The sequence below is a fragment of the Nipponia nippon genome, unplaced genomic scaffold (assembly GCF_047370975.1).
Source record: "Nipponia nippon isolate SJK-2023a ecotype South Korea unplaced genomic scaffold, ASM4737097v1 scaffold_2, whole genome shotgun sequence".
NCBI classification, from domain to species: domain Eukaryota; kingdom Metazoa; phylum Chordata; class Aves; order Pelecaniformes; family Threskiornithidae; genus Nipponia; species Nipponia nippon.
In genome coordinates, this window is record NW_028262336.1 from 109,719,050 (window position 1) to 109,745,483 (window position 26,434).

The window sequence follows — 26,434 nt, forward strand, 5'->3', positions numbered from 1 at the left end:
CTATATATGAAGGTCTTCATAAGTGAGGTTTGGGTTTGCCTTCAAATACCAACTAAGCTGTCTGTAGTTAATGGGTTATTTTAAGAATTCCAGAAATGTAAGTAACTTGGTCATTACTATACTGTAGTCTCAAGTATGTTACCATTTCATAAGAGTTATCAGTTTGACAAGGGTTCTGTTTTGCCTTAATCTGGTATAAATGTGGGAGGAATTACTAAAAATGTAATAGTGAAAAGATGAGCTACTTTCTCTGCTTTCACACAACTGTCTTCTGTGGCTTTTTGGAACACTGGAATCTAATAACTTGCCTGTAATATCTGTAGTTTTAGCAAGCTGATGGCAATGCATACAGAGCAAGCTAAGAGAAATACCTCTGTGATGGCTATGGGCAAGTAGGAACACTCTCAGCCATGAGAAATAGCTTGCAATATGTGTTGGGTTTTTTTAAACCAGCCAAGGTATAAATTATTTTGCAGCACTGGATTTGCTTCAAGACATACGGTTCATCTTTGTAAGACATTAGAGTTGTTGCTTATGACTCGAGTCTAGTGCTGTGTTGAGAAGAAGCATTGTGCTGAATTAAAATAACCTTGTAAAGGTTTTTAAATTTCCATACAAAGCAAAACAACTTCTCCATGGACTGCATGTTGTACCTTATCTGAGAGACCTTGACATTGAGTGTAATTAAAACCTGTAACCACCAATATTCTTTTTCCTCTTCTGTTAATTTTTGGGGAAAACTCACACAGCTGTTCTTAGTACAGTATCTTGTTTTAAATATGATTTAACCTGCAGATTTACCCATAGGAATGAATGTAAGTTGATTTTACAGCTCAACAGTATACATATGCGTGTCAAACTGTGAACTTGCCATATAAAATGAATGCTCTTTATTTGCTATGCCAGGTGCTTTGTTCTTCATTTTTTAATCATAGGAAACTCAGAGTTCCCAATGCTCAAAAGTATTCATATAAATTGATTTCTTCAGAGAAGCACCTTGTTTTATGAAAAATTACCCAACAGTAGCCCTGGCAACTCCTCACTTTGTTAAATCTCTGGCTGCATCTCTAACACTGGGCAGAAGGTAGAAGCTTTTATAGACTATAATAACCTGTTTTCTCACGTGTGGTCTGCTTCTTGGTATCTGAGCTTGAAGTCTGGAAACATGTAAAATGGTTGCACTGTAGTTCCAGGGCCAGGGCGGTGATTTCAGCTGAAGGCTGAAATAACTTGTGCTCTGTTTCAGCAGCATGAAAAATATTTTGACCCCCCCAACGAGGGCATGTTGATTGTGGGATAATTGAGATGATTAAAATCCAGCTGTTGTAACTTTTACATTAGAAAATGTTTCCTAACTTGTCAAATCCTCTTCCCTTCAAGAAGAAAATATTCAGTAGTCTTCAAATAGGACATTGTAGTGTCTGAGCAAAAGGCACATGTGTTCATGCTAGAACCTGACACTAATAAGACAAACAAGGTAGAGAATAGCTCCCTGGGAATGACTGAAGGCGCCAAGGACCAAACCTTTGCAAGTCAGCCCCTTACCGAGGGACTTCCAGCCTAGGGCAGCCCAGCAATTAGCTGTATCATACATATGGCAGTTATGAGGCTGGAGCTTTTCCTCTGTGTTGTTTTCAGCACTGGCAGGGGAAAAAACCTTTGAATGGCAAGATGACTGGTGATGGATTGGATAGTGTTTCTGGGGATTAAGCAAGATAAAAAGAAAAACTTGGTGTTAAAAGCATTAATTATATTTAATAATTTACCTGAAAAATACCTAGGTTACTAAGGGTAGAAGACCTGACATGTAAATTCTGGACTTATTTCCCCCGAAGTGGCTGTATGTGGTGATACGTTCTCGGTTGTTAGAATTGAGCGACTGAGACAGATCCCAGTGTAAAGTAGTTTAAGGTTTCTTCTAATGTTTGAGTAGTGCAAGCAAAATAATAAGCTTTTTCCCCCCACCTTTCAACCTTTGGTGCTGAAATCCCCAAGCAGTGAAGCGAAGTCTATTTCTGACATCCTCTTTCTCCTCATAGTCATCCAAACTACAAGCAAATGCTTGCAAATGCGATACGGGCTTGCCTACACAAGGAAGTTACAGAGGTTTAACTGTGATGTGATTGTAAAACCACTTAAATTGGTTCCAAATGTTCTGTGAGCACTCTAAGCCTGATTTAAACTGAAATGATAGTCTGGATAGTTTGTTCTGCAGACTTAAAACCTGCATTTTAAATTAATTGAGTTGATTGGTGTGCTGCACTATGGAAGACGTAGTCGTAAATGGAACATTAAGTCACTGTCTGTTGTGATATCCTATTTGGAGTTGAAATGACTCTTTCTGAGAAAGTGCTCTGGAGTGACTGGAGGCTGGGAGAGCCACGTGCAGTAAGAGGGTTGTTTGCCTTGTTTAATTCCAGATGGGTCTCCGGTGTTGTCTTAGGGAGCAATAGCTATGCTGTGTTTTTCAGTTCTTCCAGAGAGCTGCCTAGCAGGCTTATAGATGTGGACTGGCTTGTGTCCATACTGCTCAGTGTTAGCATGTGGAGGAATAGTAGGCTGAGTGTCTTGTGGCCCTTTCTACTTGGTCTGAGTAGACCAACGGTGTGGGGTTTTTCTAAAACTTTGAAGTGCTGGAAAGAATGAGGTCTGTGTTTATAGCATTAGTGAGGTCTCATGTTGTGGATATAGGGCAAGATAAGAGGATATTTGAGGGTGCTGAGCCTGCCAAGATAGCTTAAAGGACTGCATGGGGCGAGGGTGCCAGATTTCAGACTAGCTGTGGGCCATATGCAGTGAAAGACATGTCATAGCTTAAATGCTTTTGCCACTGGAGAAATCTTTTGATGCCCAGATTAAAAGACTACTTCTCTTACCTCTTAGCAGCATTGTTTAGAACAAGTATTTTTCTTTTTCCATCCATCTGTAGGTGATCTGGGGTGCCACTTTGTTTCAAATATATTGGTCACCAGCCCCGTTCTCTAGGTAGAGCTGGTAAAAATCTGTTGTGAGCAAAGCATTCAATATTGCTTATTAGCCAATTATTAATTGCTGGTTGAGTTGTTGAAACTTGGAGAGGCATTCCCTCAACCTTACTGACTCACTGGGGTCCTGTTCATAATGCTCCTTCCCCTTGCTAGTCAGGTAGGTCCTAAAAAATAAACCAAGCTCCAATGGTAAAGGCTGTCAACTGCTGCACCAGCTTTCTGCCTCATGTAAAGGCTTAAGCCTGGCGTTTTCAACCTTACGTAAAACTCCTTGTCAAAGGATGTTGTGTTGCAGGATGTTCACAGGGGCTTGAGAAACAGGAAAAGCACCAAGAGATAGAGCTGTTGTAGGCTACTACACAGGCAAGACACAGGAGACTTGGAAAATCCACAAAGCTGGATATTTGAGGATACTGGGTGAGTACCTGGAAATTGCCTGGTTCGTACTCCGTTGGCATGCACACACAGCTCATCCCACCTAGTTGCCTGTCTTTAGCAATTGGCCTGAATGGATATGACTGTCCTGATATTCTTATGCAGAGTTAGCATCTGCAGTTCTTCTTTTTGAAGGTTTCTGGAACTGAGATGTTCTTTTAGAGAGCTGAGCACAGTAACCAAAATCTTATGAGGGCTGCTTCATGCTTCTAAGGAGAAAAGAAACAATAATGCGTATGACTTGAACAGAAGTCTCCCCATACAACTGATTACTCTTCTTGTTTCCTTATGTATCTATGGCTGGTTGCCTTCAATTTACACAATGTGCTGTGCTGTGTTGTTTTGGGTTTTTGGTTTGGTTTTTTTTTTTAAAAAAAAAGCTCTTAGTGTGTCTTAACTCAGATGTTAAATTGCTACATTCTGCACCAAGGAGAACTACTTTTCTAAAGATGTATGCTGTTCCTGTCTAGAAATGAGGGGAGAATGCATTAAGGGGAAAACCATAACTATGATTTAATTGGATGAATTTTCATATACTACGTGGTTTCTTTAGAGAAGAATGTTTTTTTTGGAGCCTCTGCTGTGTTCTGAAGAGCTCACTGTCCCAAGAATTCATTAAGAGGTAGTAAATATGCATCTCATCTGCATTTCATTTATTTGACTTGCAAAAGGAAAACATGTGTTTATCCCCTCTTGCACTCTTTAGGTGCTTTTCACACTTGAGTCTAGTTCTGAAGCACAACTACTGTTGGAGTACTAGAAGGGACTTGTACAGCAGCTAGGGTCGTACTGTTCTGTGTAGATCAAGTGACTCACAGTATGGATGCTTTCTGTGCGTATTTCCCTGCTTTCTACTCTCTGCCGTATTAAAAGCTGGCAGCATTCATGCCATTTACTGTAGTTAGTTTGTGGAAATTCCACTCAATATAAACTCACTTTGTTTCTGAAATAACTTTGGGGTCTTGTACAAATAGCATTTTCACAGTTCATACATATTTGCCTAATTTTCAAGTAACCTTGTGGTTAGTTTTTCTTCATAATTTTTTGTTCTACTCTGCTTAAAAGATGACAAAATACATCTTCATCTTCATTCTCAGAGTTACTACTTACGGCATTGCCTAAGGTCAAACCTTATTTGGAGACCTTATTCCTGTGAGTGTCACCTCAGGTGCCATCTCAGATTTTCATTGTGTGTAACCACTCAGTCTTATTGTGTTTTTGTGGAACCTGGTAAAAAGCTACAGAAACCAGAGGTATATCCCTGGCCTGCATTCAGAGGTAATTTGCTCGTCGTTTGTCATGAAGGGATTTCCCAGCAGGCAGGTGATAGTATGAGTTAGCTTGCTCTGGTTAGAAACTCACTGGCTTGTAGCAATCATAGTCGGTGTGCTGTAGTCTCCCCCTCACTACCCAGCCTTTCAAGGAGAGTCATTCATAAAAAGCATCAGTCTCTGCTGCTTGCTTGGTGTAGTGGGTGTGAGTGCACAATACCCTCCCAAAGCCATGCAATGAAATCATGGACTGAATTCAGGAATCACGTGAATGCATCTCTCCTGTGTATGAACTTCTGGGTTTTTCTTGTCTAAGGTATTTTTCCTAACCACTTTGATTTTTCTTTGTACACAGCTCTATCAGAAGATAGAGCAAATGCTTTAAAGGCACACCAAGAATTTATTTGTATGTATTGCAGTGAAAGCAACCTAATTGCTTTCTGAAAAAAGTTCAAACGTTATTTCTTCAGTGAGGAGTACATCAATAAGTAATTTACCAGTGAAATGATTGCATGTGCTTACAATGCGCTGTGTATTTTGGCAAAAGATGTTTAGGATTTAAGTCTTTTAGCTTTTGCCAGCATGTAAAGGAATAAATTTAGACTTAAATTACCAATATTGCATGTATTTTCCACATGAGAGGAGTGGCAAGGGGGGGAAGACCTTTTGTGAACAAGTCTTGGAGCCTTTAGGGATGGGGTAGCATGTTTAAAAGCAGTTGTGTAAAAAGAAAATGGTAAGTCCTGTCTACTTTTAGATTGTCCCACTGACCAAGAAAATGGTTGTATTAATAAATAAAAATGGAAAAAATGTAAGATAAGTACTAGGGAGCTTTTTAGATTGCATCCTGTGTCTTGCTAGTGTTGGGCCAGAATGTTGTCTCTGTGCTGCAATGCTAATAGAGCTGTGGGAATGAGAAACACCGGCTGCTCCTGGGATTACTGCTGTAAAGGTTTACTCTTGTCGGTATGACAGAAGATGAGCTGCAGTTTCTGTAGTCGTCTGGCTTTTCTGTTGCTAATTTTGCTATTTTCCTTGAGCTCCAAGCTGTCAGTAAAACTTTATATAAACTTCCTGGATAAAAGCAGCTTAATGCAAAGGCTTACAGAGACTGAATTTTATTTTATAGGGAGGAAGAGGGAAAAACAGACTTGCAAGGGGAACCTGGCAGTTCATGTAGCCATAATAGGGAATCCTGAGGGGACTGTGGTTCCAGACCTAAAATGACCTTGCTACAGAACTGCTTCTATTACACTTAATTCAGCAGCTCTGCAGAAGGATTCCTTTATGTGGTGACAAGAAAAGCAAAATCTGTGAACCTGCGTTTATAAGTGTAACATAAGGGACTTCTGCAAATAAAAGTAAGAAGGGAAAGGATTGAAGTGTCGTGTAAAATAGGGGCTGAATAGTGATAGTCAGGGTCTCTGTCACCTTCAGCTTTATTCAGTCAGTATTGGGAATGCATTTGGTCCTTGGAAATCTTAAAGTAGTTTTGATTACTATAAGACATTGCCTGAGTTCATATCCAAGAAATAAGAATGCACAACTGTATTTTAGTTACATTAAATGAATATTGATCTCCTTATCACTTTTTATCCTATTGCCCTTTGTACCATATGCAGGTATAAGTGAATGCATTTGTATGTGGATTGGGAACTCTGCTTCATTAAGCTACATATAGACTAAATGGAAGCTGCCAACTTCACAATGCTATGGGAAGAAGCAAACTATGAGCAGAAGTAGTACCATTTTCTTAATGAATTACAGCATTCTATACAGTTCTTTTTCTAATTCAATTCTATCTTCCTCCACCCTCATAACCTCTACCTCTAAGGGGCTAGTGCTTCTAGATTCAAAGAAATCTTTGCTACACATTGCTGTGTTCTTGTGATCCCATCCCAGGGTACTGCATGAATGAGGTCTGGGTTTGGGATTTTGTTTTCTTTCAGCTAACTGGATGTGAAAACAGGATACTACGATTTTAGAGAAACAGATTGCTTGTTAGTCGCTTCAGGGCATGTACATACATGTACGTGACAGAAAATGTGTGTTACAGTAAGGCCAGCTCCAGCTTGAGTGGGACCAGGTGTATTCCACCAGTGTCCCACAGATACAGCTTCACAAGGATACAGGATCCCAATGTGGGTATTTAGATGTTTTTTGACATTTCCACTCTCCCCTTCCCAAATGCACACAATGTTGAGGGGTGTTTTTTTGCATTTTGTGTGCTGATTTCTGGGGACAGATTTGTGGTAAAGCTTCTGGTCTCTGTATGTTGTTTTGGTATGAGAGGCATTGAAATATTTTATTGTTACAGCTCTGCAGTGATGTGCTTTATTCAGGCTGCACCGAGCCCTAGTGCACACCCCAGGTGTGAAGAGCGTTCGTGGGTTTACCCTCACTTTTGACTCGTGGCATTATCAGGCTTCACTCATGGAGCGCTGCATGTTTTGCTGGTTTTGCTTCTGCTTGTACCAGACTTGCTGGCCTGTTGACCTTTTCTCTGTAGCCTTTTCTGTGCTTTCCTTCCTTTTCATTGTCCTTACTTGGGTAACAGTAGGAGCATCCTTTTTTCCACAATTCCCTAACCTTCTATTTCAAATACTGCTTTTCTTGTTTTCTGACATAATTTTTGTTACTGGATTCCAAGTAAGTGCTTAGCAAAACTTCAGGTGGATAAGTTACCTGAAACTGTTGATGTTTCCTCGCCGGTTAATGTAAGCAGTTAAACTTATGTCTTTTTTTATCCATTTATTTCAGCACTAGAGAACAAATTAAGAATAACAAACCCAAAGCACTTCTATTACTTTATCATTGGTTAAAGATACCACTTAGCTTCAGAAAAGCCAGCAGGTCACTTAAAACCATGTAATAGCATGTCCTTATCTTTTTATGTGAGATGTGGGTCAATTACAGAGTTGTGAAAGTTGTATCAAGACCAGTCTGGAGTGATTACATGCTGAGGAGATACTGTAAATTCTCATTAATACATACCAAGCTATTAATAGTCATATCGGTTCCACAGAGATGTGCTCTTACTCAAGGGCAGTTAAAGTAGTTGATTAGGCAAATCTGGGAGGCAGAAAAAAAACAACACCCCAAAAAAATGTTAACATTAGTGAATTGGCTCCAACACTGCAGTCACTGCTGCTGTGTGTATAAGCATGTCTTGCACATCAATGGAAACCTTTCTTTACAGCTCCTCTCTTTTTACTGAAGAAAGGAGTGTTAGGAGTAGTGTTTGTTTTGTAAAAGAAGGTGGATGGTACTGGGAGTTCATAGCATGAGTTTCCATTGCTTGGCAGCAGACAGTGGCCTGAGCTGATGTTTCCAGCTTGCCAACCAAGCAGCTGAGCCCACCTCGCTCCCCGAGCAGGGATGGGAGGAGGACATAACCAACAAGCTCCTGCCTTGTTTCCTCTCAGCTGGCATCTTACAGCCGTCTCAGCCTGACTTCCACCCAGAGCGGGACGCTGCTGGCTTTGTACAATAACGATGGGCGACTTCCTAGCATCATCAGTCTTGATAGTCTTGTTCTAGCTGGGGTTCAGATGCCCTTGACTGTGCAGGAGAGATGAAACTGCATCCTGATGGGGCTTGACTGAACTGTCCTGAGCCACGTTGTTTTCTCATCTGATTTTTAAAAACTCAGTATGTGACTCCTGTCACCTCTCGGGTGTTACATATATACATGATGAGGCAATCCTAGTGTAGCAATGTCAGCTTTCTTGGTACTCCAGAAAACTTAAGGAAGGATGAAAAGTAAACTCAGAACAGAGCTGGTTCTGTTTGTAAAAGGGAAATGTTCTGAGGAACTGCTAAGTTTAACCACATCTTTTGGCAAGTATATCTGCCCTTTGGCAACAAAGGCCATTTCTAATCACGTTATAGTAGGCTTGCTTCTGCAGCACTTAGTGTGCTGGAGAAATATTAAGTCCCTGGAACACTTCATGCCAAAAGAGCTGGAGAAATATCCTGCCCTTTCTCTACTTGGTTTCATAAGGTTAAAAAAAAAAATATGCCAGGTTACAGTGCTCTGCTACATTTGTTCTAATGGGCTATGTGTTTGTTTTACCAGTGACGTAAATATTAAATGCATAATTTGGCATACTGATTAGGTGTTCAGGTAACTCAAGGAACACAAAAAAAGAAAAACACCACCCCACTGTGAAGAAAAGGAGTTTGCATGGCCTGCTATGTTTTGTTAGGTTTTTTTAAACAGATTAATCAGTATGTCAGGGCCAAATGTTGCTGGAAGAGGCAGTCTTCTCATGTTTTAATGGCTAGGTTCTTTGATGTATACTGCATAGTCATCTGCAGATGTGATATCTCCCTCAATGCTCAGAACTCCTGGGGCAAGAAACGTGATTGTTATCTAGTGGTAACCACAGAGAAAAAACAGAAGTTTGATAAAATTTAATTTTAAGGTCTTCAGAATTATTCTGAGAATTTAAACTGTAAGAATTGCTAGCCTGTGTAGCTGCGGACTGATGCTCCTCTTGCACCTCCCTTCTCTTCTGCCCTGTGCTTGCCTCTCCTGTTGTGCGTTCCCTGTGCTTTGGAGGAAGGATGCCGGCAGTTGATCAGTGAGGGAAGAGGAGCACGGACACAACGTGTATAAGGAAGAAATGAAATTTTCTGCATGTGCCTCTTCTATAAGCAGAGAAAGATGAAGCTGATAAAACTGTGCTCTTTAGGATGCTGAAATATAAACTGTGTATCTGCAGTCAGCAATGGAAGAAATAACAGCTGTTCAAGCTTATTTAATAAATTAGTGTTTAAAGCCAGGAAATCTCTATTGGTTGCTTTGATATCTGTTTATCTGACCAAGCTTTGCAGTAAATGCATAGGGTTTTCTTAATGCGACAAAAGCAGCATGAAACTTTAAAAATAATTGTTAACACTGGCAGGAAGATTGGAGATTATTTTTAAGCTTAAATGGGCACTTGTTTGGGGTGCACAGGCCTAGAGCAAATGCTTTTCAACTGAACAATATCGATCTCTTTTCAGCAAAGAGTTAATAAACAGTAGGGGGAATAAAAGGAGCAAGGGAAATATTCCTTGGCAAATCAAGTGAGTCTCAGGCAGCCATGCCTATCCTGTCAAATCTTATTAATAAGGCTCTTTACCTATATTATAAAATTGGTGCTGTACATTCTCTAATGAAGGGATTATTTTAAGGCTGTGTGCATTTGGGCAGGAATAAGAGCTCGGCATTGAGAGAAACATCTCTAACAGGAGGCTTTTAATCAGGATACATTATTAATGAACTGCACAGAAGACACACAAACCTGCTTTATTAGGCAAACAGTAAATGAGCCTATTTGGTAAGAACATGCAAAACGTGTGTGCACGCTGAGAGAGGATATTTTGAGAATTTAACTCATTTCTGAATAGTAAAGGCATCCAGTCTGTCTATAATTGGTGCCTGTGGCAATTGTTGATACCCTGACTACATTAGCTTTCTGTGCCCTTTAGCAGAATTGGGAAAACATTTCTAGTACTTGTTAAGCTGTCTATTATCGAGACATCATAAATATACACATTTAGAATAGATGATTTGCCATCCCAATGCCTTAGAGCACTTAAATAAATTAGTTCCTGCTATTTCAGGCATTAATGTTGCGGTAATTATGCATGAAGCAATAATGCAATTAAAATTGCCTTCCAACTTGCTCAAGTGGGAATATTTTTTTGAAAATAATACTTGATCTTTTCTCAAAATATACTCTAGAGCAGGTGGATGGGCTGTGTTGCTCAAAATAGCAGTGCGAGACTGTTTTACATCGAGATCCTCAGTTTGCCTGCAGCTCAGGTCAATATTAACCAAGTATTACCATCTGTTGGCTTTTGTTGACCTCTGGAAGGAGGCAGCAGTCTGAGGGTTTTTGTTTGGGGTTTGGTGGTTTTGTTTTTTTTTTCCTCCCTTTTCCCCCCCTTCTCTAGTGGCGAAGTGCCCACATCACAGCTGGCATCGAGTGCTTCAGCAGTGGGGTTTCTTATTTAAAGAATGTGGCCACACTTCAAGGCAGGAAACATGGGCTGGTTTTCAGTTTGCAACATGTTCCACTTCTTTTGTGCACCATACTTACCGGTTTCAGATCTTTGCAATATCTGCTATAATAAAGCGCAGCAATATATCAACCCAGATTTCAGCCTTAGGTCTGAATTTCTTTACATTTAAATTGGACCTCTTGTTCCTTGGGAGAAAAATATATATTTTGTAGCTGAGTTACAAATAAGCTTTTCCAGCTTTTTGGCAGCCAGGTAATAGTTAAAGTGAAAAGGTTTCTGTTTTTCCAGCCAGAAAAGCAGTTTAATAACTTTGGGTCCATTTGTTCATAGCAGTACTGGAGTTGAGCCCTCCAAACCCCTGGAGCTTGGCAAGTCAGGCAGACTTGGCAAGTTTTCCTACCAGCTTACCGAGTCTGAGTCAGCCATGGATTGTTGCAGCTTCAAATATATTTAGTACATTTTGTTAACAGGAATGTTGAGGTGGAGAGAGGTTTTTTTGTTTGGATTTTTTTTTTCTTTGCTGACCTTAAAGAATACCATACTCTCTCTACAAACAGCTGGTCCTTAAACCATGCATGACAATTTATGGCTTGTGTTACATTTGAAATAAATGTATATTTTATGCAGAGTATCTGATTTACTCTTGACACTAAGATATTGAGGAAGTATATGACATTCTTTCTGTTGATTGGCATTTGATAATGTGAATCTCTGCAAAAGGCAAGCATAGCTGTTATTTTTCAGTGTGTCATAACTGTAACAGCTTTTTCCCTCTGGAGCGGGTGATGCATGCAGATTTGCGTAAGCATTGGGAACGTGCTCACTTCTAATTTTCACCTGTATGGATCCTGCCAAAAGAAAAACAGTTCAAATTTGGCTTTCAAAATAGCAGAACATTGAACTTTCTGAATGTTAGTTCTTGCCCACCTAAATCATAGCAGCCTTGAAATAAGGAGAAAACTTTTCTGTACAAAATTCTTTCAATGTTGAAAGACGCTGCAAGTCTAAAGATGGTGACACCTAGATATCTATATACCACAGTCAGACACATCCATCTCAGTAGTCTCCTATAATGAGGGACTAATCTCAAGGTGGTTTTAGCAGGCTCTGTAATGAATTCTGCATCACCCAATTGTGGTAGGGTAGGAACTTTGAGTAGAAAAAATTGGGTTGTTGAGAGGGTATTTTTCACTTGTACTTTGACAGTCTGTCTGCTACTTCGTAATGCATCTTAACAGCTTTGCTTTTTCCAAGTTTTAGATGATTGTGTCTTCATTACTGCTAGTATTTTTGTTGGGAAATGTGAATCTAAAATGTTAGCTTTGCCTGGTTTGGGGCGCTTTTTCCTAGCCATGGGCCAGCTACAGAAAGTCTGGCTGCTTTGTTATACCCTCTTGATGGAAAATCAGAAATGTCTGTTGCTGGAGGACTAGTTGTGGGAGGCTGTGGTTTCGGAAGGCAATGGTTTCCTAAGTAGCGTGAGCCAATGTCATAAAAGGCCTCAACATTTGCTACCAAACCTTTGAAGTTTGCTTTGCCCAGTGGGATCTAGAAAACTGAGCAGAGCACAGGCTGAGGTTGCCAGGCAGACAGGCTTCTGATTTGTGAGCTATTTATGTTTTCTAGGATTGCTGCCCTCATTCATAGTTGCAATTAATTGCAAGAAGCCTGGAGATGATAAATGCCTAGATCATCATCGCTAAATATCTGGGAGCATGCTTGTTTAAAGCTCTGTTTCTTCCTAGGAGAAGAAACCCTCAAGTTCCTTACCTGACAGCCCCAAACTAATTGTAATTTCTTTTTGGGACCTCAGGCTTTGTACCCAAGATCTTTCATATCTTTCATTTGAAGAGCTGAGGTATACAGCTGGTTGAAACACTCTGAGTGTGAGAGTGAGACTGGTCAGTATGCTACTTTGGGCCATTAGTTGAGTCCTTAGAGTGAGATTTAGAGAGCATTGATCGTTCAAGGTACAAATACAGTAGAAGTGATGAAAAAAGTTGGGATGTAGAATGTGTCTTCCTTTTGTCCTTTTTCTGGACAGAGCTGGAGAGATGAACGCTTAAATGCTTATTTAATTTAATGCGTGATTGTCAATGTGAAAGGAAGAGGAATTTTTTTTTAGGAAACTGGAGAAATATTTTGTGGTTTATACTAGGTTGGTGCATTTCAACTAAATGGAATGAAACTGCTAGCCCTTAAGAAAGCTTACAAGGGCACTTCTAAACTGCAAGCTGCACGGGCAGCAGGTATAGAAGGATGCAAACTTCAGAATAATGTAGGGTAAAATCAATAGAAACTCCCTACTAGAAAGAGCAGCTGAAGGTTTAAAAAATTGTAGGAAATCAGTTTAAGTAGCTGGTCTACTGTGCAAGGCATATCGATAAGCAGATGAGTTGAGATCAGTGTCATTGCTTCTTACTTGAACAGCAAGAGTTCATTAGTATGATGATTAGTTTTAAAGAAGAATGGTGTTATAATAGATGTAAGAACAGCTGTAGAGGGTCAGAATAAGAGTGCAACTAATGTGGTTTCTGATCTGTGCACAGTGGTAGTTCTCTGGCGGACTCATCTGGTCTCCAGCTTTTCTTCCATGATTTTTTTCCTGATTGCTTTTTGCATCCACAGCATCATCTGGCAGGCAGTTCCATAGATCACCCATGTATTGTGTGAAAACATTTCACTTTTTGTGTAGCTTGCTAATCTAATGTCTTCCAGCAGTGCCTATTTGAACAGCTATTTGTTATTCTTGTCAATCTTGTAAATGTTTTAATCTTCCCTTAAGTTGCCTCCGTCCCATGCTGAAGAGTCCCTAGTCTGTTTAGATATTGCATCTATGAAAACAGATGTAGGTCTTGATGCAGTCTTGGTATTGTCTCTTGTCGTCTTTCCTAATTATTCTATATCCATTTTGGGTGGGAGCAGAGATCAGATGACATACCATTAACTAATTGTTATCTGAGGTGTTCTGCTAGGACACTAATACTGCATGAGTGAGCTGGAGAATAACTGATGCCGGTAGGAGAGTGCTGCTCTATATGAGTGACAGAATGGTGTCAGAAAAGATGCCTGGCAGTGAGAAGGGAATAGGCATCGGCATCACTTGGCTGCTCTGCAATACCTAGCGCATCCAGTGCAACGTGAACTTGTAAAGTAAACGCAAGACAAAACGTGTTGAAAGACAGTGGGGAGGAGCAGTGTTCCCACACACAATGTTGAGTTAATTTTGAATGAAGTGCCGTGCTGCAATGTGGATTTTAAGAGACTACAGCCACAAATTCAGAGATCCTTTGCTATCTATTAAGTGCAATAATTCACATGCAAGCTGTTTCAGGATACCCTTAAACTGCTGATTATTCTTCTAGTTTTCAGTTTACTTGTGAAAGATAATTCTTTCCCTTCTTTCTTATAGTCTCTCCTAAGCTGCTTTCAGTGCCCGCTGACTAAGAAACTTTATTCCAACCCAGTAAAGCAGCTCTTGCTTCAGAAAGTTGCTTAAACAAGAAGTAGGCTCAAGGAAGCTAGGTCCAAGGAAATGCTGAAAAGGCTTTACCTATGCACTGCAGCTTACAGTGGTTTCCTGGGATTGTGGCATTATGGAGTCCCCTTGGTTGGAAGGCAAGTTGGAGGCCGTCTAGTCCAACCTCTTGTTTAAAGTAGGGTGAATGCTAAATTAAAACCAGGTTGCTCAGAGCTTGCCCAGTTGGGTTTGTAAACCTGTAAAAGGATGAAGACTCCACATCCTCTTCGGGCAACCTCTTCCAATGTTTAATTTTTAAATTGGTAGTTTATTAAATAGTAATGTTTGCATCATGTAGACAATAAAATTGTAATATGATTATGTAACTGATAAGCTGGTATCAATGTAATTTCTGGGACTCTAAAAATAGGACACAGAAGTCAAGCAGAGCCTCCCATCAAAACACACTTACCTTGAAAATTCTGGTCTTTGCTGACCATGATGGAAACAAGGTTGGCTTCTGGCTTCAAGCATGTTAATTTGCCAGCAATAAGGATTCTGAAATAGTTTGAGGCCATTTATTTTTTTAGAGTAATGATGCAAATACAGCAAATTGCTCCATCACCTGAGTATTTAATTTTAAATAAGCAGTACTCTGGCAGTATATAAAATGTAAGATTTTAGAAGAAAATAACTGCCTGGCACATCTGATAATAATTTTTAGAGCATGACAAGCAGCTATCTCCAGATGGTAGTCTGTGTTCCACATCCTTCTCTACTGTAAATGCAAACATCTACTGTAGTAGTAACCTAAAGCTTCTTGTAACTTGTCTTTGTTTGTTTCAGCTTTGGTTTGCTTTCGTTAATGGATTTTCTGGGCAGATCTTATTTGAGCGATGGTGCATTGGTCTGTATAATGTGGTAAGTGCTATGTGTTTTGACTTGATAGCGCCTGGGACTTGTATATTGTTTTGTTGTGTCCCATTTCTCACAGCTAACTGTCTTGGATGTAATGTCAGGAAAGGTGAGTTCTTTTGTAAAAGCCACTTTGAGGTAGATAAAATTCATTTTTGGATGGTGTTTTTATTGCAAAAATAAATTTAGGAAAACCCCTTGAAAATATACGTTTGGCCTAACGCAATCTCCATAAAACTCTGCAGCTTTTAGATGGAATTTAATTTCCTTCGAAAGCATCTTCAGTCTTCTGTACTGAATATTTTGCTGACTGCTCATGTTCAAAATAGATAGTCTTAATCTTTGAGTTTTGATTTTTCCTTTTTTTTTTTCCCCTCAGACGCTGTAACAGTTAGATGCTCAGAGAAGTGTCATGCAGGTGCTTTGAGTTGACTCATGCTACTTTAGGTCCAGAATAGGAAGTAGGCATTGCCACGTCACCAGCATTTTTCACTTGAACCAAGAGCAGGATGTGTCAGTCCAGGAGTGATTTCTGATTTTTGCTGTGCTCTGCAGAGTGCCACATGACTTGATCACTTTAATCAATAATATTATTTAATGAATAATATAGATTAAAGTCTGGAGGATCTCTAGGACCGAGTTCTATAGCATACCAGAGACCTGTTCTGGTGTTTTTGACAGTGTTACCTTTGCAATGTTACTGATGAGTGGCCTGGTATCTGGATTTATAAGCCATTAGGATACTTTGCCAGTGTTGAAAAATCCTTTGCATTTCTCTTTGGAGGGAGGAACTTTAATTTTTTTCTTTAAGAAGACTCATTCCAAATACATGGTAATACAGAAAAAGCCAGCAAATTATCTTTATCACTGAGTAGTATTAATGGAAACACTTAACTTCTGTCACATTAATCTCAAAAATGATGGCACAGATGCTTGTATTCCATAAGATTTCATGTTCTTTGTGAAAGATATTTATTCAGGGATTTTCCACTACCTTGATTCTCTTTACCCTAATTTCCTGACTGTTACTCAGTCTGTCATTCGTGTTTAGATATTTGCATCTATTATCTTTAAACCTGAATTGATGGATCTGCCCTACCCTACATAAAGCTCATGGATGAAATTTATCTTGTAGAATCAGTGAAGTAGAAATTAACCCTTGTTTTGTAAGGTTGGTATTTTCTAAAATTAGAACTGGTCGCATGAACTCATGAAGAATCAAGTGCTGGTAGGATATTAGGGACTTCCACAATTTGTAGGGGTTAGGTTTTAAAATGGTTTTAGCTCTGTCATTCTCTTCTGTGCAGATTAACCCTTTATTTCATTAGTCTCATTAAAATATTAAGTGTAGGAAATCATAGTAGCATTGTAATTCCTGCTTTCGCACTGGTTCATACTGGAGGTTTACCTTCATAAGCATAAACGCTAGATTTACTTCAAGTGAGGATGTAAATGCCCCAATAAACACGGGAAACCTGGGGAAATACCTTAAAGCTGTATGAGAACGTGCCCTTTTTTGGAATATATTGGACCAGTGGTCTTAGTTTCAGTTCCCCACCCCCAGCCTGCTGCCATTTAACCATCTGGTTTATCACTTTATGAGCAAAAGAAGCACATTCCCAGTTGGATCTAGAGATGTAATTATTGATTCTCACTAGTCTCTAGTCCTCTGTGTTGCTCTTTGTCTACTCCCTGATTGCCAGCTCGCTGCTGGTGGGAACCACAGCCCAACTTTTGCACGCATGCACAGACGCTAGAAACAGTTCATAGCTTCAAGCTGCTTCTTAACTTCAAGAACACTTCTGAAACTGTTAAAAATATATGTATGTGTAGGATTAGAAATTATTTTTCCGATATAAACTGTTAATGTAAAAGGAAGTGAATGAAGTTTAGTATTCAGACATGCATACTGGTATTATTTTCACTCTGTGCCTGCACTGCAGACTGCAAGAAACATGAATACCCAAGCTGGCTTTAAATGAGCTGCCTCAGATCCTGGAAACACTTTAAGAGCAGCAGTGTGGGACTCGGCAGAGGCTAATTTACTCTGCTTCTGGCAAAGCGTCCTGCTGCCTCTCCTGGAAAGCTTCCGAGGCTTGGTCATCTCAGCGTCTGCCCATAGCACAGACACATACTGCAGTTAATTTGTTCCTATCAGTTCATGCCTGCCTGGAGAATCCCCGAAGTACCATAATACAGAATGGCTTTTGGTTTTCAATCGATTTTTTTAATGTGATTTCCACATTTGCTTTGTCTGTAAACTTAGCTTTGGTTAAGCATATGACATACTTAATTATGGCTACAATTCCAGCTATATTTGAACCCATTCCTACAAGACTTTTTTGTAAAAGTACATGTTGTCTTTCCTTTGCAGTCTGATGTGTTTTACCCTCACTGGATTAGCTGGTACATCAGAAACTACTGATGCTTAACTTCTTGTGTTTAAGCTAATTGGTTAATAGTAAGAATTTTCTTTCATGCTGCTTTTGTTCGTAAGTCAATATTTGAGAGTTATGAATTGCTGAAATTCATGTTTGGACTTGTTTGGACATTTGAAAATTATGTCAAATAACACGCTAGTTGGTAATAAGTCTTTGCTGAAGTCTGTGGGAATTTTGCTATTGTCCAGATACTGAAATATTATCTGAGACCCACTTAAAACTAATAGCTGCTTTTAATTAGTATTTGCTTTCCTTGCAGATTTTCACAGCACTGCCACCCTTTACTCTGGGAATTTTTGAACGATCGTGTACTCAAGATAGCATGCTTAGATTTCCACAGCTATACAAAATTACTCAAAATGCAGATGGGTTCAACACAAGGGTAAGGGAAAGTCCATTTCTTTAAGAGTAACTATGAGCATTCTTATTTTCCAGATCTTTCTTATCAAAAAACAACTTATTGCCCACTGTTACTTGTGTTTTATGCTAGCCACTGAGATTAAGATTGTTCTGCCTCCCAGTTCTTTTCAAGGGATTATATTTTTTTATTTAAAAAAAAAAAAAAGTCCTAGCTTCTAAATAAAGATTTTCTTGGTATGGCTTCAACTGAAATGGGTCCTGAAATATCTGTAAACTTTGATTCAAAGTAAGATTTGTATCTGAGTATGATTTTTCAATTCTCAACTGCTGTTAAATGGTGAGTTTGCCACTTTCATGGGAACTGGATAACATCGCCTGGATTTCATTTAATATACAAGTTGTCATCATGCTCTTTACTAGGGGGCTTTTTCACAATTAGTATAGCTCCATTCCCATAGTTCTTTTGGAAAATAAAATTTGAATTGGTTTATGTGGACTTTGAGTTTTGAAGAACACATTTTACTTCATTTTACTATTTAAATGCTGGAAAATGCCAGCATTTGGATTTCTGTCTTCATTCCATAACAGGCACATCTAAATGTACTTCTGAATCAAGTAAGCTGTACAATTGCTTTATTTAGAGGGGAAATTGTAGAGTATGTAAAGCTCTAGTTTGTGCAAAACAGCATTATCTTTTAAGTTAAAAATTGTGGAGCACAAAGTATTTGCTCATTAAAAGAAATAGAACATTTCATAGTACTGAATCAGCCTTTTAAAATTATTCTTTGAGGTAGTTAAAGAAGGGTGACTCTGTTTGCTGTATTTTGATAAAGATCTTAAATTGCGAGCATGCTTGCCTATTATATTTTAAGTTGTGAGAATAAAACCATCCAACTGGACCAGTGTTTTGTTATGAAAGAGCAGAAATTGTAGGAGGAAATAGATCTTGCAGAAGTTTAGGTATTTCAATTCAGGACAAACATTGTCTGACTCTAAACTACACAATGAAGTGTTTGTTAGGAGTTAAAGAGAGGTCAAGAGTTTTGGACTTTACCGATGACTTGGTTTGTTTTCCCTCAGGTTTTCTGGGGTCACTGCATCAATGCCCTGATCCATTCCATCATCCTCTTCTGGTTTCCACTGAAAGTGCTGGAGCATGGTAAGGGCTTCATTATTTCTTACGTCAGTAACTGATGTTCAGTCTTACAGAGCGCAGCGTGTTTGCAGAACCGGAGGTCGTGACAAGTCCCAAGAAAATAATGCTGACAGACAGTTCAATAAGCTATAGCTGCTGAATTTGGCTAGTTGTCTAGTGGCTTTCAGAACTTACTCTAATTTAACGTAATTATTGTTCATCTTGTGACTTTAATATGTGAAAAACTAAACTGCTGCTTTGCCAAAAAGTCTTACTTGAATACTGAATAATGTTCTATACAGTGCCTTATTTTTTTTGGTAGTGGGTTGAGATCTTAACTTTCTACTGCATAATGTTCTTAGAGCAGCTGTATTACAACCAGTTGCTTTGTATCTTGTTTGATCTTTCCAATTCCAGAACACAGTACTGTAAAATGTAGGATAAAATAAGACATTTCACTACCGTTGAAGTCTGTGGAAAAAATGAATTGGCTGGAATGGAAGTAGACCAGATCAAGAGTCAGAGATATTGGGGAAAGGAGACTTTTTGTTGTACAAATTAGGCTTATTAAGTTTTGCTTTCCATGAAAGGTAATGCAGCTACATGGTATTTGAGGGAACAGTAAATCCTGTATGCTTCCTACCTAGCTTTACAATATAGTTGTGCGGGCAGGAAAAAACATGGGAAATCCATTCTTTTACTGTCGTAAGAAACAGGACTAGATCAGATGAGGAATTTTGGGGTGGCGAGGCAGAAATAGTATTTATCTAAACCCATGAATTCTTCAAAACTGAAACTCTTTGCTAGAAAACACTAATTTCAAGAAAACCCTCTCAGCTCCAGGCTGGATTAATTGGGGAGGAGGTGAAAGAAAATGGAAAGGGAGGGAAGATGAATGCGCACATCAGAGGCGTGATGGTAAAGATACTTGTGGGAGGCAGGTTCATGTTTCTCTACCTGGCTGAGTAAAATATCAGTATTGTATCCTTAGCGGCAGCTTCACACGCTGTCTGATGGACCATACAAGAAAGGGACTTCCCTTTCCTCTGTATGTGGGCTGGGAGCTCGGTTCAGTTTTGCGGGAGAGGGGGTTTTATGTTTGATTGGTTTTTGTTTTGATTTGGGGGGTTCTGTTATTCCATTTCACTATTTTTATGAGAAAAGTTAATCTCAAATAGCTCTTCTTTAAATCCAACTTCAGAAATTTTAGGCTGATGTCTGTAGTGGTTACAGTTAAAGAAAAAAAGTACAGTTTTTGTTTTAGTCTTCCATAAATGTTTTTCTAACTAATTCCTAAATAGATAATGTACTTCTAATTCCAACAGCTGAAATAAGACTGGAATACTCACCTGCTCAAATGGTAACTTTCTGAGTTCCTTTGAATAGGTTGCTTAGTTCGCTTTCCAAAGAGGAATGAATATTGAATTTTCAAGTTTCTTTGTATTTCCAAGTGAAAAAGGGATTTCAGTGCCAGAGACAAAAATGTGCCATTCACACTGGGATGTTTTTTAACCTCTTGAGTTCCTTAGAATGTGAAGTGCATGTAGTCCATGAATGGGCATTTGTATAGCTTTAGAAATGAATGTTCACTGAGCGTCCTGTTGTTCTCATTAACAGAAATATCATTCCTTTCAGGACCATCTTGCCTCCCAAAGTGGAAGGTCATGGAAATCACTGAAAAAAAGGCATTAACTTACTGAATTAAAATGTAACTTTAAAAAAAGACTTACACCAAGAATTATGCAATTACTTAAATGTGCACTGTGATGTTGCACTAGAGCAGTATACTGGCAGAGTCATTAGGTCAGTTTATTCTAGATCTATCAAAACTGATATGTATTTAGGCATGCCTTTTTCTTAATAAACTGGGACTTCTGGCATCAGCAGGGTTCACTGGACATGGAAGGCTCAATTCTCTAGTGCTCTTCACCTTTTTCAGTTGACGCTAAAGGAAAGAGCAAAGTGACTGTTAAAAGTTAATGTGTATTTGTGAATGAGGTGGTAAATGCCTGAAGCCACAGAGTACTGGGGGAGGAGTTGGGCTGATAGAGATGCCAGTGGCTCGAAACCAAACCAATTCCTAACCAAGCTGTCTCAGGCTTTAGCCCCTATTGCAATGTCAGTGAATAGTCTATCTGCTGCTGTTTCTTAGTAGTTGGGGTTCAAAAGAGAAAAGAAAGCAGGGATACAGAAACAGCAACTTCTGGAAAATATTTACAACCGGTCAGTTCTTTGGAGACAACCACATGCAGCCATTGTAGAAGAAAACCATAACATAATGGGGTAACTGCACTGACTAAATACATAAGCTTTTTACCTGTAAGCTGGGGAGAGTATTCACCATAGAGGTCAGGATGTCAGGGACTCTTCTCTATAGACTTAAAAATTTATTTTAAAAATGTACTGATCCTGGAGACCTGTGTTACAGGAATGTAGTTTGCTAAATAGATGACCCTAGTTCAAGAATGTCAGATCCAGTTTTGCAAATAAGTCTAGCAGAGTGGTACCCTCATAGTAGAAGCACTGTGCTAGGCAGTATGTGTTTAGGAACAGGTCCAAGGTTTTATCTAAAGCCTTTTTGATCCCTGCTGTTTGTGTATTTCTCTAGCAATTGTCTTAAAACCTGTGAAAGTAGCAATACTTATCATGCTTGAGTAATGCTTGAAAGCTCCTGTGAGTACGAGTTCATTTGGCATTAGCGTGGCTGTCGAATGTGCTTTCATGGTGTTCCGCTTTTATTCAACAAGGGCTAAGAAAGACTAAGCAGACATTTGAAGTATTGCCAAGGTTGGCACTTTCAAATGACAGATTAACATGTACTTACCCTTGTGCACACTTGACTAGAGAAAGGGTGTGTGGAGACTGAATGCTGCTCAGTTACTGAATTAACCTCCAGTAAGGTATTTTAGATGTTACATGTGTCCTTCATAGAAAAATCTTTTGTAGCTTTTCTTAATTCAGCTCTATTTCACCACAAATTAGCTGGTGTTTTACAGGCTTTCTATTCACAGGCACAACAAGTAATGGGATCTGTTAGAGGTGTCAATAAGTAGTAAAGAACAGATAGCGAGAGAAAAAGTGACCTTGATGTACCTCAGCTCTTACAGACAAATTCCACGTTAGGGTCTGGCAAACACTTCCCCTTTTGCTAGGACGGCTTCTGGCATCCAGGACTATGGATATACGCTCTATCCAAGCATCGTGTCTGAGGCCTGGCTTAGCACAACTTCTGCCTTACCATTATCTCACAGCTTTGAAAAGTGGTTTTAAACATTCTAAAAGGCAAGGTTGGGACCATTTTTTTTTCTCCTGAAAACGTCCTTGTTATTTCATCCATTCTGTTCATAAACTGATTAACAAATGTGATTTTTTTTTTTTCTTTCTTTCAGATGCAGTATTCACAAATGGCCAGGGAGTTGACTATTTATTTGTTGGAAACATAGTTTACACTGTAAGTTTGTGTGTCCTAGCAATTTTTGAATGGAAGAATTTCTTTACGGTTCTTTTATACCATCAGAAAATGGTGTAAACCAGAAGAAAGTGTACAAGTAAAATCAATCTTATGTTGTGTGCATGATTTCCCTCCCCCCCCCCCCCCCCTTTTTTTTAACTCCTCCAGACATGCACCAACAAGATCTTCTGCTCTGTCCTTCCCCCATCCCACACTGCCAAGGCCCTGGGTTGGTACCTAAATGGTAGTAACTGTTTAGGTGTAAAGGGGAAATTGGGCCATGAACACCTTTTGAATTTGAGAGTGTTAATACTGAAGTTGTCTTTTTTTTCTTTTTTCCTTGCAGTATGTTGTAGTCACTGTTTGTCTGAAAGCTGGCTTGGAAACAACTGCGTGGACTAGAGTAAGTACTCCTTAGTATCTTTTATTGTATTAGCACACCTTTCTCCCTAATGAATATTAATACAGAAAAGAAGTACTAAAAATCATTTGAGGCTTCAGTGTTCTAATTGAATCTTTCATGTAAGGATAAACTGCTAAGCTCCGTAAGTACAGGATGTGAGAGGAGAATGAACTGATAGATCACACGATACGTGCGATGAAGAAGAGCAAATAGGAAATAGGAAGAGAACACTAAAAGTATATTGCCGACATCTCTAAATATTTAAAGCTGGGAAGATTCTGTGTGAAATCAACATACTACTGTAATTGCTTAGGGAAATAGATCAAGAACATAATCTTTGTACTCTGTAGCTCCTTTAAAAATTAATGCCGTAGCCAATGAAAGGTGTCTGCCCACAGATAAACAACTGGGCTTTGAAAACATCTTTGAAGCTGGTAAAAAGCACTAGTGACTTCACATTGCATGAGATCTTTGGTTTGGAAACTTATAGTAATAAGGATGTTAGTCAAACGGTTATGTTGATTCCTAGATTTGAGTCATTTACTTGGAATGAGTGAGTGCTCTGTTACTGGTAGGTGTCAGAAACTGGCAGGGCAGTGACCTGCAAAGAATATGGAGGCTTCCTGTGTTGATGAACCTTAACACCCTTCTCATCTTCTTTCCCCCAGCCCCTCTGAAACGCTAATTTTTTTATTTTGATGGAGTCCCTGTTTCTTCACACCTATGAGATAACTAGATTCTCGTTCTTGTAAGGTTTCATGGCATACTAAGACACTCTGCCCTCAAGACCAAACTGTTTTGAGCACTCATATTACGAGTTTCTTTGAGGGGCTTGGCTTAAATCTCGTAACCTCATTGCTTCTGTTAGTTGTATAATGTCTTCTTTCATTCCTCACAGAGGAATTAAGATTAACGAGCTGATGTCTGCTCTGAATTTTAAAGATGAAATGCTATCTGTATGGGTTATTTAATTATTAGGGAGATGCTAATATTCTCTGCCTCATTCTCTCATCTGAAAATAAAATCTCATTTTTTTTTGCTGTTGCTTATGCATAAGTTCCATGTTGTATACCAACATTTTAAAATGCAAAAATACTTAAACAAATTAATCCCTCGTGCACTAGAACAGGATATATCCAAGTCTGCATTGGAGGCATGTGAGCCTGTTTTAGATCCTGTTATGTTGTGAATTATTTGATGCTTCCTCCTCTCTCCCCTTCCCTGGGTAATTGGTATCTTTTCAGTCACTTGGGGATAATCATGATCCCCTCTTTTCTAAATTTTATTTTAAAAGATATAATAATGTTTAGTAGATCTCAGTGTTCTTAAACACTGGTGTTTTATAGAGAAATTATTGTTATGCACAGAAAAGTCATCGTGTTGAGAATCCACTTTTTTCTATATACACTTCTAATTCCTGTCCCATTGCTTGGGGTAGTGACTCTCGTCATCTTGGAATCTGATGTTGGCTATGGTTATTGTTTCAGCTGTGAGTGAATCAACACAGAGAGAATCTTTAGGTTACTTGAAAAGTATTAAATGTACAACATTGAGTTAAGCCTCTTCTCCATCACCAAGTGGATTGGTTACATGCAATTTGTTCTTGAGAGTGAGAGACACTGTCACTTGGGAGAACATGATGGGTTCAGCTGAAAGCTTTAAATAAATGGTGCAGATTCAAAGTGGTTTAGAGCCGGGTATAATCCAGTAGGTAGTGTGGAAAGAAAGGCTTTGGTGAAAGCAGTAACATGATGCATAACAAAATCCACACATCGGAGCTGTGTGGAGCAGCTTCATGTTACGTTACCTATCTGGAACACTGCAGTAGGCTTTTTTCCAAACGCTTACAGCTTTCTTCACTGTTTTACCACACTATATGAACTATTTCAGGTAAATAGGATGCACAGGATAGCTATACAGTGTGTCTCTAGTTTTTATGTGACAGCCTTGATTTCATTTTTCTGACTGTCATTCATTTAACACCTCTGATGGACTCGCTTCTGCTTTGCCCTTGGATTCTCCAGGTGTAAATGACAGACATCAGTGGAGAATCAACAGTGCAAAGGTTGGTGGGGTGAGTGTATAGGGAACATTTCTAAGCAGGGCAAGGAGGGCTCTTCCTGAAAGCAGAAGCTCTTTTAAAGGTAGAGAAGCAATTCAAGCAGGTACAAGCCTGAGATGAAGAGATGATTGAGACAGCCATGAGAAGATGATAAAGACAACATAAAATGAGCAAAGTCTTTACTGAGCTGGAAAGGGCAAGATGAAGAGCTGCAAAACTCAAAAACTCTTCTACCAGCAGACTGGAAAGAAAAACCAGGAGGGAGACAAAAAAATTGAAGGTGTCATTTCACTAGCATAAATACACCTCCTACAATATAAGAGTATGCCTTAGATTGGTTTCCCTACTTGCTTTTATCTTTACTGTTTTTAATCGTAAAGTCTGTAGGAGTTTGCAGCTTGGAAGCATCAGTCCAAGCTATCCTGAGCCTTCTGTCCGCTTGTTTGGAAGGAAGGCTGTGGCTCGAGAGACGGTGTCATGTCCTTCTGGGAAAGCAGTGCTGGTGCTGTTCTGCCATTGGATGGGGCTGGCTCCTCTTTAAGACAAATTCTTGCAGCAGCCTTGCAGTACTTGTTCTTTGGGGAGCTGACCATGACAGTTGTTCACTGTGGCAGGGCTTTATTTTAGTCAGAATCTTGACATGAATTGTCCCTAGTTTTCAGAAAAAAAAGTAGACTGAAAGGATAAAATCCCCCCCTTTCTCCAAGTCGGTAAAAAAAAAAAAAAAAAAATCCTTCCACTTTCTTAGTTTTATTCACATTAAAACTGAATAAAAAAAATGTGGGTTTGGGTTTTTTGTTTGTTTTTGTTTGTTTTTTAAATAAAGCAGGTGCTGGTCCAATCTCCTGGGTGAAACAGAGTAAAAAGCAAAATTTGAAAATAAATCTTCCTGCCCACTGTGTCTCTCCAGGAAGGGGCCTATCCTATGTCCTGCTCATTAGCCCAGCAACTTTTAGGGTTTAACAAAATTCCAGCTTTCTGAGAGTGCCTAGAAGTGTGTTCTTTCCATCGCCTCTGACATTTTGCTGTATGAATGCTTCTACTGTAAGGCAGCCTCCAGTTGCTCCCAGCTATCTGCCAGTCTCTACTGGTGCTGCAGATTCCTTTCTTGCTTGTTTTCACTGCCTGTGCTGGAGAAAGCTCTCTTTTCCAAGGATGCTCAGTGCTTCCAGAGGAGGAGCAATCTTTCATAAGTACAGTGGGCAGAACACAATACTCAGATGCTTCTTTGATTCTCAGACATACTGTTCAAAAAGGCAACAAATACAATCATCAAATAGAAAGTATAAAGCTGAGAACTAAACAAACACACTGTGTCCACCACAGCAGCCAGTGTGTGAATTCATTCCCATGTTCCTAAACCCATATGTAATTAGTAATTAAGATTTATGCAGGTACTTCTCTGAATTGGAGCCAAAGTCATCAGCCACAGGAGATGTTGGCATCCAAAAAAGCTGGAGCCAATAATGAGCTCAGTTGCTTGTTACAACTGAAATTAC

At 39.2% G+C, this 26,434-nt stretch overlaps 1 protein-coding gene across 6 annotated transcripts in view; it reads left to right on the forward strand.

Moving 5' to 3' along the window:
• ATP8A2 (ATPase phospholipid transporting 8A2) overlaps window positions 1–26,434 on the forward strand; it is a 349,469-nt gene that overhangs the window by 218,315 nt on the left and 104,720 nt on the right. For all 6 annotated transcript variants that reach the window (XM_087757791.1, XM_087757793.1, XM_087757792.1 and 3 more), the window contains 5 exons: window positions 15,015–15,089; window positions 17,784–17,906; window positions 18,965–19,043; window positions 22,409–22,470; window positions 22,817–22,873. In XM_087757791.1, the coding sequence (XP_087613917.1) occupies window positions 15,015–15,089; window positions 17,784–17,906; window positions 18,965–19,043; window positions 22,409–22,470; window positions 22,817–22,873 (396 nt within the window). The remainder of the gene's footprint in view (window positions 1–15,014; window positions 15,090–17,783; window positions 17,907–18,964; window positions 19,044–22,408; window positions 22,471–22,816; window positions 22,874–26,434) is intronic.